Source organism: Rousettus aegyptiacus, unplaced genomic scaffold (genome assembly GCF_014176215.1).
Source record: "Rousettus aegyptiacus isolate mRouAeg1 unplaced genomic scaffold, mRouAeg1.p scaffold_m13_p_12, whole genome shotgun sequence".
Lineage (NCBI taxonomy): Eukaryota > Metazoa > Chordata > Mammalia > Chiroptera > Pteropodidae > Rousettus > Rousettus aegyptiacus.
Genome location: NW_023416287.1, coordinates 26,960,801 through 26,973,060, shown reverse-complemented (window position 1 = coordinate 26,973,060; position 12,260 = coordinate 26,960,801). Strand labels below are relative to the sequence as shown.

General features: G+C 35.3%; 1 protein-coding gene across 2 annotated transcripts in view; it reads right to left on the bottom strand.

Moving 5' to 3' along the window:
• PLCB1 (phospholipase C beta 1) overlaps positions 1 to 12,260 on the bottom strand; it is a 612,038-nt gene that overhangs the window by 190,156 nt on the left and 409,622 nt on the right. For both annotated transcript variants that reach the window (XM_016137712.2, XM_016137034.2), the window contains exons 5-7: positions 8,707 to 8,786; positions 7,151 to 7,204; positions 6,042 to 6,117 (exon numbers count right to left, since the gene is read on the bottom strand). In XM_016137712.2, the coding sequence (XP_015993198.2) occupies positions 6,042 to 6,117; positions 7,151 to 7,204; positions 8,707 to 8,786 (210 nt within the window). The remainder of the gene's footprint in view (positions 1 to 6,041; positions 6,118 to 7,150; positions 7,205 to 8,706; positions 8,787 to 12,260) is intronic.

The window sequence follows — 12,260 nt, the reverse complement described above, 5'->3', positions numbered from 1 at the left end:
GGAAAATAAAAAAGATATTTAAAAAAATAAAGGACCTGGAGATAGACATTTTCAAAATGAAAACATAAATTCTAATTTTGTGTCTTTTTTTTCCAAATAATATTTCTTCTAATTTAAATAATCTGATAAGCTGTAAAACAGTTTTCATAAGTAAGACAGTGCTGATCATTATTTCCTCCTGCTCCTATTGTTTGGGAAGCAAGTCACTGATATAAAAAGTCACTTCTATGACTTATTTTTCTTTTCAGTCAGGCTGCCATGGAAACCGGAAGCAAGATTTCAGCCTTTGTTAACAGGAAGGACATTCTTCATGCCGTTTTCCTATTTCAGGTATGTGTTTATATGAGTATTTTTATTTTCAAGCCCTAAAAGCAAAGAAAACACTCTTCTTTTTACCATATTCATAGCTTTTGAAATATACTTTTATAGAAGTTTCTAAAAATTATTGCTTCAAATTGTACACTGCTTGCTAATAGATAAGAAAACTTAGCTCACCACTTGGCAAAGAGGAGAAGTCCCATATTCGTGGAATGAACAAATAAAATAATATTTTCTTTACTAAATCCTTTTATAGAGCAGGAAACAAATATTTTGTGAAATGTAATTTTGAGACAACCAAACACCACATATATAATACACAGCAAGATGCATTACACCATTAAGCTTAATTACCTGGACACCAATTTCGAAATCATGAGCACAGGTGGCCAAATCCAAGAATGGTGGGAAATTCCCATGGATTTTTTTCATCGTTTTGTTTTTTCACTCATAAAATAGGGACAAGTACAACCTGTAAACTGATTTCCAAAATTCTATTTTATTCACAAAATGAAAAAATTCCTTTGCCTAGATGTACATTTTTCAGGGTCACCCTTTCTGTGAGTTAGACATCTATATCTCTTTAAGTAATTTTGTAGGTATCTAGAAATGGTCCTCTCTATCCTACTCTTTGGCTGAAAGACACAGGGAAGAGAAGGATTTTAAAATCAATTGCTCTGTTTGCCAACTCAAGCATCCAACTTTATGGATGTTATGAGCCTCAGCTGTGTTCGCCTGGTCTCCCTACGATTTGGTTACTATTTAGAGCTCACTCCTCTCACCACCTAAACCTCACCCAACACACTCATAAATGTATTTTATCTAAGGATATCAATAATTGTCTTTCTTCTCTTACTGACCCGCTTTTTCTCTCCCTTCTGGTCTTAGTTAAAAATCTCTTCCTCTAGGGGTTTTTCCTTCTGCCCAGACTGGGTTTTGTCTTTCGTTATGTGCCACCATCACACCTATCTTGTCTCATATTTCAACAGTCATTTAACTGTATTTTGCTCCCAGCTGCACAATTCTGTCTTCCTTGCCAGCCTGTACATCTCATAAGCCAGGACCTGTGTTTTGCTTGTTAACTGTTCCATTTCCACTGTGTAATACATAGCAGGTACGCAATAAAATAATTAGGAAATAAATGAGTGTAACTTATGAGAAAAGTGAAAATTGGTACCAAGGACATATGTGCTATATGTTTCCTGTAAAATACCAGATTCAACAAAAGTCATTTACATAAGATTCCAGACACATAATTTCATAGAACAATATGCTTTACTAAAACTCTAATTATTGTTTATTTGCCAGCTGTGAATTAGGACTTCCTATTAAAGGAGACAAATTAATGAGATAATCAGAATAAATATAATTTGTTATCATTACTAGTTGGATGTTTGTACATAGAAAAAGGAAAACATTTCAGTACAGCAGATTTTCTTTGCCTCATTTTCCTATTGCCCAACTTGACTCATGAGGACACCCTGAAGGCTTTGGGGTTAGTGAGTGAAAGTAAAAGAAAAAATATTTTGGAAAAATGAGTTAAAATAAGCATCATTGAAAGCTAATGTGAAGGAGTATAGGGGAGATATTTAGGAAAAAGCTATGGACATTTCCTAATTCCTTACGTTTTAAACAAGGTTGAAATTTACAAAGCTCATTCACATATTTTCTTTTCCTAGATCTCATAATTTGGTGAAATGGATGGAACAGATTCATTTTGTCCTGTATGAGCAGAAGGAAGCCCAAGATCCAATACTCTAAGGGTTATACCCAATGTTTAAATACTCTTTTGTGAAACTTTCCTAACCATACCAGCTAGAGATGACACATTTGTGTGTGTGTGTGTGTGTGTGTGTGTGTGTGTGTGTTCCAAAATCCACCCTTATATACCATTATTATAGCATATGATATATTTTTTATATTACTGATTTTCTACTAGACTGAGTTTTTGAGTGAAGAGACTATCTCATATTTAATTCCTTTGTGTCCCCAGTATGATGCCTGGCATATAACAGACACCTAATCAATGTTTGCTGGACAAACCCAGGAGATGGGACCAGACCTTAGGTCTTCTGTCGTATACTTCAGGACTTTGTCCACCAAATCATGCATCCAACACAAAATAGATTTTCAATGATTGTTTGTTGCTATTGTTATCAAAATTTTGGGGAAGAATTAAGAATATCAGAATAATCTGAATCAGGCTCATTTATTCCAGAAACTACAAAATATTTGCAAACTTTAAAAAACTGGGTTGCTTTAATTCCATGCTTATTTACAAAGAATCTCAAAAGAGAAAATATTAAAAAACAAAACAACAACAAAAAACCTCGATGGAGTACTCATAGCATTTGCATTTCCAGATTCCATAGATTTGAATATGGCATATCCACATGCCAAGATGTGTGAGCAAGTTGGGGAGCACTATGTTTGAATCCAAGTTACTTGATTCCATAACTCACACTGTGATCCAGCAAACTAAATGGTCACGTCAGTTTTTAGATGCAGTTTGTATTTTCTTCTTTCTATATTTCTGATTAAAAAATAATAATAATTCTAAACAAACAGGTACTTAACATTTAAAAAATATTATTTAAATATATATTAATTTTTTTGCAGCAGACTCTAATGGGTAAAGAGTCCACATAGAGATTTTATCTTGACAAAATGATCGATTATTTCTCAGCAAATTCGGGGTTTCAACCTATTCTCAATATTTTTGCTCTAAAACTATAAACCAAAAGTTTAGTTAGCCAGAGTACAAAAAATAATTACAAGTAAGCTACTCACAGTGAACTACTTAATGTGGTTTTAAAATGAAAATTTGATATTAGTGAGTTTAAGAATCACAGCTACAGAAATGATTATATTTCTGATTTATGTTTGGAATGTAAAGCCTAGGAGAATGGCAAATATTACAGTTATCCTGTGAGATATTCTTTTATAAGTTTTATTTGTAGTATTCTTTAGTAAAATTTAAGGTAGTCTTTTAATCCAAAATAATCACCGTTTTCCTCAGCATTATTACATTTATGTTCATAACCACAGTAAAACTTTATTATTTAAAACAAACACATGAATTTATTCCTTATCTTCTTCATTAAAATACAAATATATATATATGCCAATGCTGTGCCAAGACTACGATACAATTCCAAATGTCACTGAGCTGTTTTCAAGTTAATAAGCCTTAAATCAAAGGGAATTTGGTACAAGTAAACTATTTTTAGTGCTCAGAAAGTTTGTGGGTAAAGTGGTAATTTTCTGAATATGCAAAGGTCTTCAAAGGTCTCCCTGGAAAATGTGTTTAGATTATTAATAGAAGGACAGTAATTGCTTTGTCTCTCTTTTTAGATATAGTACTACTTTTTAACAATTAAGGTAACTTGGGCAAGCAACTGTAATCTCTAAAGGAGCACCCTCTAAAGGAATGTGTTATTCCAATGGATCATGTTGGCCAGGATACAAGTTCAAGTGCATTAATTATCCTTAACAATGTGCACAAAGATAATGTTTAAAAAATTGCAACAGCATATCCACTGTGTTTCTGGTAATGTATCTATTTACAGAACACAATTAAATCTAGTTTGAACGACTGCTGGCTATGAAAAGAGGCCCCAGTATGCAGTACCATTTATATAACCTTTTCTTCTGTGTAGTGTTTAAAACACCTCTTGTCAGTATAACCAGAATCTTTTTGTTAATTAGTGGATATTTTCTAGAGCTACCATTCTGCAGATGTGAAATTACAACAAGGATTTAAAATATAGACTGTTTGCGAAAGCATTTCTTTCCCAGCTCTGAAATTGTCTTTGGTTTTCAGACCTTTCAGAGCATTCCATTTCTACAACTCCTCCACGTAAAGCATATTTTACCATGAATCTTTCAAAATTTTATGATAGAGGTTGATTATATTTTTTAAAAATCTCCAGTATGTTTTCAGAAAACCATTATAACATTTAATTTACTGAAGATAAATATTTTTAAAAAATTAAACATAACTCCTGTTATTTAAATCTCATTTTCCTATTAAAATGTCTCCAGCGAACATTGGTCTGAAAGTGTCAACCTATTATAGACATAGTGAATTGTAAAAAAGTCAATTTATATTTATTGACTGAATTCTCAGAATCCAATTGTTTAGAAAATTGCAATTTACAGAGAATTGATTGATGAATTAGACTTTATTTGGTTTCGTTTTTTTTATTCCTTTCTTCCTTTAGCTAGATTTATAATAAGTTAAAACTTTCGATCATTATATTTCATAAGACGTTATCCAAGAAAGGTAAAATCAGGAACAATTGCAGAGGGAAAAAAAACCAACAACTATGTTTATCTTTCTAAATTAAGCTCACTCTTTTTTTTAATGCTTAAATACAGTGGTCTTTTTTTCCAGTTACTCAAACCGGTCCAATTCCTTCCAGCCTCAGGGCATTGTTTTCTTTGTCTGGAGTGAGCTTCCCTTGTTCTTAAAGGCTGCATTAGATTCCTTTTGCTCATAGCATTCCCTCTGATTTGCATGTCAGTCAAGGTGTTTGACTAGCACCCCCAGATTCTGTGGTCCTTGAATTCCGGGACTTCATTTTGTTCACTATCATATTCTTAGTACTTGAGGGCACACAATAAGAATTCGAGAAATATTTGTTGGTTAAACAATAGGATCTTAACTGTTATATCTTTCCTACTCCAAAGCATCTAGTGAAAGAACAATAATAAGCAATTTGGATCATTTTGTTTTGCTTATTAAAATGAAGGCTAAATGTTTTAGGAGGCTTTCCATAGCTCTGTCTTAGTGTTGCCGTATAATCAATTTTTTTCTACCTATAGCAGGAAACAATGGTGGAGGGCACTCTTTTTTTCCCCTGTTACCTACTGAAGTTGTTAATAACCTTTATTTCTCTGAAAAGTATTCGCAACAAGAATTGGCTGGTGAATTTAATAATAGCACTCAATACTTTTGCACAATTGAATCATAAGCTTCAGAATGGCCCCTCACCTTCGTTCAGTGCAACTTGAACGTTGCCAGCGTGTTTCGAGAGGCTCAAAGGTTCTGCCTATAGGATAAGTGTTATTCTTTGAAAAGTGATTACTCGTTGCTTAGATACTCAGATAAAAATAATTTGTAATAGAAAGGAGAATTCAGCATATAGCAAGAGAAAAAGGTTTTGTGCCATAGATTCATTTCTCCCAGAAACAATGATAAATTATTTTGGAGCCAGGTATGTAGAAATAGTTTGAACTAAAGACAAATTCTTTTAAGTGGTTAATATACATCGAGTGCCTTGAATGTGCTGTCCAAAAAAAAAAAAAAAAGCATGTTATATGCTTGACTTCTCATCTATTTTTCCACCATATAAGCAAAAGAAGTGGTTGGTATCCAAACTGTTTTGATCCTCTATCCTTCTCAGAAAGACTTACTAATGAGAAGTTAAAATTTTTGATAATGTTAACATTTTTGGCCAATATTTTTTTATATGAGATGGTTATTGTTTTTTATTTTTTAATTTACAAAGAACAAGAATCTTTCTAGATTAAAGTATTGGGGTAATAAGAGCGAAAGAAAATATAATCACAGTGACCCCTTATATTGCAAATACTAATAAGTAAGTCCCACCGCCTTCTTTATTTAAAAAGATGTTTGGGTACTTTGGGGCAAACTGTATTTTAGTATGATTATTCAAAGCTATCTAGTAGTGCTAATTTTAGATAGGCAACATGCTCACCCTTGAAGATGGAAGACTACACGCCTCTAAAGCAGTTTCGACTCGTTTCCGGTCTGCTGAAAACAAGCGGTATATGCTGTAAAGTGAAAGCACAACACGTGAGAGACGTTTAAAAGGCATGCGGAGCACAGGACTTGTCAATGACGGCAACTGACAATATTCCATGGACTCAAACCTCTTCGTCACTCAGCTTTAAAGAAAAGAGGTCCCCGGTGCTCCATTCAGCTGCATTCATGTTCTGAAAGACCTATACTTTTTACAATCAAAGCATCTAATGTAAAATCAGCATTTTGAGACAATGGACATAGCACTGAATAGCCTCTAATATTAAGCACTAAAACAAATATCCTTGCCAACTCTGTCCCCTTGCTGCTTCTCATTGCTCTAAAGGTGCATGTTGTTAATATGATTGAGAAAACTTATTTAACTTTTTTATAAACAGGAGCCCACTGGTAGCTAGTAAATCAAATGTTAAAACTTTCAGCTGAATATGGTTTAAAGACGTGCTTTCGTTGGTCAGTAATTTGGTTTTAAAAAATATAACGAGTACTGGACATTTTAATATAATAATTTGGATTTATTGGTTCTATTAAAACGTTAGACAATCTAGTGTCTGCAACCCAACAGTCCCACAGGAAATATGATGGAGCCGAATCGTCGTTGTCTCCTTTAGATGGGGTTTCACTCTTCGGAATTTCTTCCTGCTCCTGGCCTGCTTCACCTTTTATGTTCCCTGCCTGGTTTCTGTTGATATTTGAGTTTGTAACGCCTGCTTTAAGGTTAGTGTTATCTCGTTAGAAAGAAATTGGCGTTCACTAGAATAGTTCTTAATCTCAGATAATCTTTTGGGTTATCAGCAAGGTTCTTCCCACCCACTCCAACCCTTTCTTGCTTTAGTGTTTCTTGAAAATGATGCCACAGGAAGGGGAAGCCCAGGAAAAAAATATCTATGAGGAAACGAACATGAACACGGAGTGTGAGGGAGGATGGGATGACCACACATTTCCATACTCCCACTTGGGCCAGTAGAGACACCAAACAGAGTTGGGGCACAATTCAAATCTTTGAAAAAAAGAAAATAAATAATGGGAAATGCTCACGCAGCTTACTTTTTGAGAGGAATGCGCCCTTCTGGAGTGACTTGCAGCTTAAGTTTAGTGTAGCTGTTGGAGAAACAAACAAAAAAAATGTTTAATTTTTAAAAAGCTTTTTATTGAAGAATAAAAATACATCGGGAAAGGGCTCATGAATATGTACAGTTTGCTGAATTTTCACAAACTTCTCTGTAGTCGGCACCCAGATCAAGAAATAGAATGTTATCACTTTAGTAGCATCCCAGAAGCCTCCTTCTAGACTCTATTCCCCCAAAGGAAACTATAAACAATAATCCTGACTTTAAACAACATATATCATTTCTGCCTGTTTTTGTACTGTATATAAATAAAATCACATTCTTTTGTGTCTGGCTTCTTTTAGTCAATATTATGTTTTTGAGATCCATTCATATTTTTGCTTATAGTTGTAGATTAATCATTCTCATCATTGTATAGTATTTTACCGTGTGAATGTAACAACTGTGTTTATCTCTTCAACAGCTTCTAGCCTAAAGTGGATAGAGAGATGGGTGAGTAAACTGGGATTACCACTTTAAGAAACTGCACGTGGTATGGCCCAGCAGTCCCTTATCTAAGTGTACATGCAACAGAAATGCTTACAAATGTTCACCGAAAGACAGGTTCTAGAATGGTTACAGCAGATGATTACATGAGAAACATTTAAGTGAAGATTTCTGAGGTAATGATTCAAACTAAAAAGAATTCATAGGAGAGTAAAAAAGAAATGTGGGTTGGAATCTAAGGTCTGGAATTATGTGGTATGTCTTACAGAAGAAGAGGGAAGAAAGTTATCAAGTAAAAGAGAGGATCATCTAGAAGAGTTTCCACCTGTGGTTTTGATTTCAAGGCTCCCAACCTCCTGGACATCCACAGCTTCCAAAGTGAACACAATGATTCCTTGCTGCTCATCTGGCAGAAATCGTCATTTTCCTTAGTCAAATAATTTTTAGAAAGACTGTTGTAGTTCCAGAGTAATTGAGTAATCCTGCTTTTCTTTCCTTCTCCTTTTAATTCCTCTTTTCTTTATATTGTTTCTCTTTCTCTTCTCTTACTAACACTGCTGTGATTGTAAAGGCAGGAATCAAGATAACAGCCTATTGATTTAAGTAGGCAAGAAGTTATGGTAGCATCTAACAGAGATCTAAGACTCTAGGGAAGTGAGTACCGTATGTTGTTCCTTCTCTTCCTCAGATTAATAATTGATATGAGACAGGCGGATGTAGAAGCAGAGAACTATTTAAAATGAATAATTTTTGGTTCTGAGCACAGATGCCAGGATTTGGGAGTGTCTCCTTATTGTGTGCCAAAGGCACTGACATTCAGGGGAGCTCAGTGTAACACGGATATGCAGCTTGAAGAAAAGAGTGATCCTTCTTGGAAGTCTTCCAGTTTTAAACAGTGGAGGTATCAGTTCTCTAACAAATCCCAAAGGGAAATTTATGTTTATCATTGTGAGAAGCCAATGCAGCACAAACAACAGACTCACAAAGGAGAAAGGAAACTGACTCAGAAGAAGCAACACCCTAAGCAATAAAATTAGAGCTACTTACGCTTTTTCCAGAAATGCATCCCTGGACATGTTTTGAGCCAGCAGGTTTGTTGCCAAACTGAAAACCTCATTTGTCCATTCCTGGAAAATGTAAATCACACTTGCATTAGCTTAAATACTGTATAGTCATTAGACGCATGTTTTAGCTAGGCTACCAGGAAGAAAAATTAGTTCAATTTGTATGCTTAAGGGTTTTTTTCTCTTTCTTTGTAAAAATGACATAATTAACTTCAAATCCCCAAGTGACTATTCCTTTCCTAAGGAAATATTCTTTATACATAAACAATTTTCTTCTGCTTTGTAAAATCTCTGCTGATAGGGAACTGGTATGTTGCCTTTCAATAACCACTTTTTACTAGTTTCCTTGCGTTATAAACAGATAGAGAGTTATACAAAAGCTTAAAATATCATCAAATGTATTTTCAACACAATGTAGGTATAATCTTCCCACTTTATTATGCAAGCCAAAGCAGTTATACCAGGGATCTTTAAATGTTACAGTTCTAGAAGTTTTCTAAACCAGTTGCAGTCACAACACCATACAGTGTACAGTACTCTCCCTCCTCCAACTCTATCAATCCCCCATAACTCATTTTATCTTAATCCCTCCTTCTCACCACCCACCAGTATCTCACTTGGCTTCAAAAAAAAAAAAACAAAAACAAAAAACAAAAAAAAAAAAACAAAAAAAAAACAGAAAAGAGCAAATCTACAAATATGGTTGAAGTTCCATGCAGGATAATAATTTTGAACACACAACATTCTGGTCCAAAAGACCAGAGAGAAGATGATATGAGAACTAAGTAATCTAATTATCTGATATTGTTGACTTGCCTTTCTCTTTAATGAAATCACATTTTTAGTTCAACAGCTTTTCTACCTAGTTTTGTTGTTTCTGTTTGTTGTTGGTCTTTTGTTTCTTTTGTGTTGACTTAAGACACTGATAATACACCCTCATCTAACATTTGAGGTGGGACTGGAGAAATGGGGGCATAGAATGATGAGAGAGAGAAGAAAGCATTCTAAGCCGAGAAAATTGGGAAAAGGGCAGAGGTAAGCACACGTGGCAGGATTTAGAGGGAACGAGGAATAGTTTAATCTTAATTGGAAAAGAGAGTGGAAGTTGCAACGACAAAAAGTGAAATTGAGGCAAGAGTATGGAGAGCATTTAATGTCTATTCGGGTGTCTGGAGACCATTTAGCAAAAGAATGTAATATCACTGAAGGGCTTTTTGTTTAGGGTGCAGGGTGAGAAGACTGTGGGCTAGACTGTGTGTTTGGGAGATCATCTGGCAGCCATGTCAAGGATAAATTTGAGGCTGAGAAACCAAAGAGGAGAACTCAGTCAGAAAGTACTGAGGCTTTGAACCTACGCACTGTTGGTGGAGGACCTGGGAAAGACAGCACAGAATAATTGAATAAAGCGAAATAATCGACCACTAAACCTGATGTACACAGAGAAAAAGATGGAAAGAACTTTCTAACAACTTTAAAATACAATTTCCTCTAATGAGATCATTGTAAACTAAGAATAATAACTATTAGCGCTGATTTTTAAAATACGTTTCTGGTATAATATTTTCTGGGTTTAAGGATCAAGCTTTAGACATTTTTAGCTCCATGGCAACTTCATGCATTGGCAAAAGTATTTATAATTGAGGGCAATGTACCATTTTGTATATTTACTTGAGGCTGATTCCACACTAGAAATAAGTACAGCGAAGGCATTACAAAGATTTAGGGAGGTTTAACTTGTTCTGACCTTTTAGGTTGAAAACTAAGGCCTCTATTATATCCAGTCCAATAGAAATAGAATGTGAACTATACATGTGATTTAAAATTTTCTAGTAGCCACATTTTAAAAAAGTAAAAATAGGTGAAACGAATTTTAATAATACATTTTATTTAATCTAATATTTTAAAAAAATCATTAATCATGTAATCAACATAAAATTACTGAGATACTTCACATTCTTTTTTTGTGTTAAGTGTTTTAAATGAGGTGTGCATTTTACACTTATAGCTCATCTCAGTTTGCTTTGGGAACCTTTCGAGTGCTCAATAGCCACACATGACTGGTGGCTGTGGCTGTCTCATTGATCAGAGCAGGTCTTCTAGATCCTTTGCTCTTTCTATGAATTCTTTATAAAGCCTGCTGTAAGAGAGCACCATCACCACCTTTACTCCACAGCCAGTTAGCTCATTCAGAAAGTAAAGTATAATTTATTTTCATCACAGTCTGAGAATGTGAACATCTAAATTTCCGAGCGTGGCGTTCCTAGAATTCATCAACCTCCTCTAGCTTTTTGAGATATACAAGAGCTATACAAAGATTCAGAGGGGAGAAAGCGGTGACCAAGGGAACTTTGGAAATAACCCAACTCTTGGGTGCTGGTCTCCACCTACATCACATGAGCTAAAATAATATGTGTCTTACTTTGAATCCCCTAGGAGCAGATCCTGAGACAATGATTTATAAGAAATGGGTTTACTACAACGTATTCGTTGTAAAATTATAGGGGAGTAAGCAGGACTGGGAAGGGTGGGGTACCAAGCAAACTCAGGCAGATGGTAACTTTGGTTTAATTCCTTTCTGTGTAGACCATACCCCAAAGTTGGGTTCTCTAATCAGGATCAAGGGACCTGGAGTATGGCGATCCCTATGCCTGTTAGTTTTGGTTAAGTGCTGCTGAAGGGGGTGGAAATCCCCAGGCACTTTCTGCTTTCCTTGATAGCAGGCAAAAAGAGTCCCAGCATCCAGAAGAAGCCACCAACAAAGAGACACCGGTGATACTTGTTGAGTAAAATCCCACCAGGGCGATGTGTATGAAAATGGCAAAAGGATCAGAGGAGATATGGGCAGAGCACTGCTAGATCCTGCTACAGCAGGACAACATATTTCAAGACTTTTGGATACCAGTAGAAGTTACATTATGTAAATAGGAAATGTTCAATCAAAGCCTTGGGAAAATTGTTCTAGAGCAGTGCTTCTCAACTTTCATGTGCATATAAATGACTGGGTGTCTTGTTGAAATGTAGATATGCTGATTCAGGATATCTGAGAAGGGGACAGAGAATTCATATTTTCTAAGCTCACAAGTGAAGTCTGTGCTGGACCATGCCATGGAGTAGCAAAGTTCTAGAGTGGGCTTGCAGCACTGACTGAAAACTTGTTAGAAGTATAGGACTTTAGGCTCCACACCGGACCTTCTGACTCAGAAACTCTTATATTTTTTATGCCTATTAAAGTTTGAGCATACTGCTGGGCCAGCGACAGCATATTGAGTAACGAGGTGTTCTAGGAAGCATTATTCTAATCTTTGTCTTCTCACTTCCCAAGCAACTAAAGAAATTATTTTAGTTATTAGTTTTAGAATAATCAAAAGGCCTTACAGTTATATTAAGAAAACATGGCCGAAGAGATATGGCCAGAGCATCTTAAAGGATTCTCTGCTCATAATGGGATTATGACACGCTTTGCTGCAGGGTAGACAGAGCCGGCCCTGGCAGTATTCTCATCGATCCAGTGCTGGGCTCTAGTTAGTTTGGCATTGG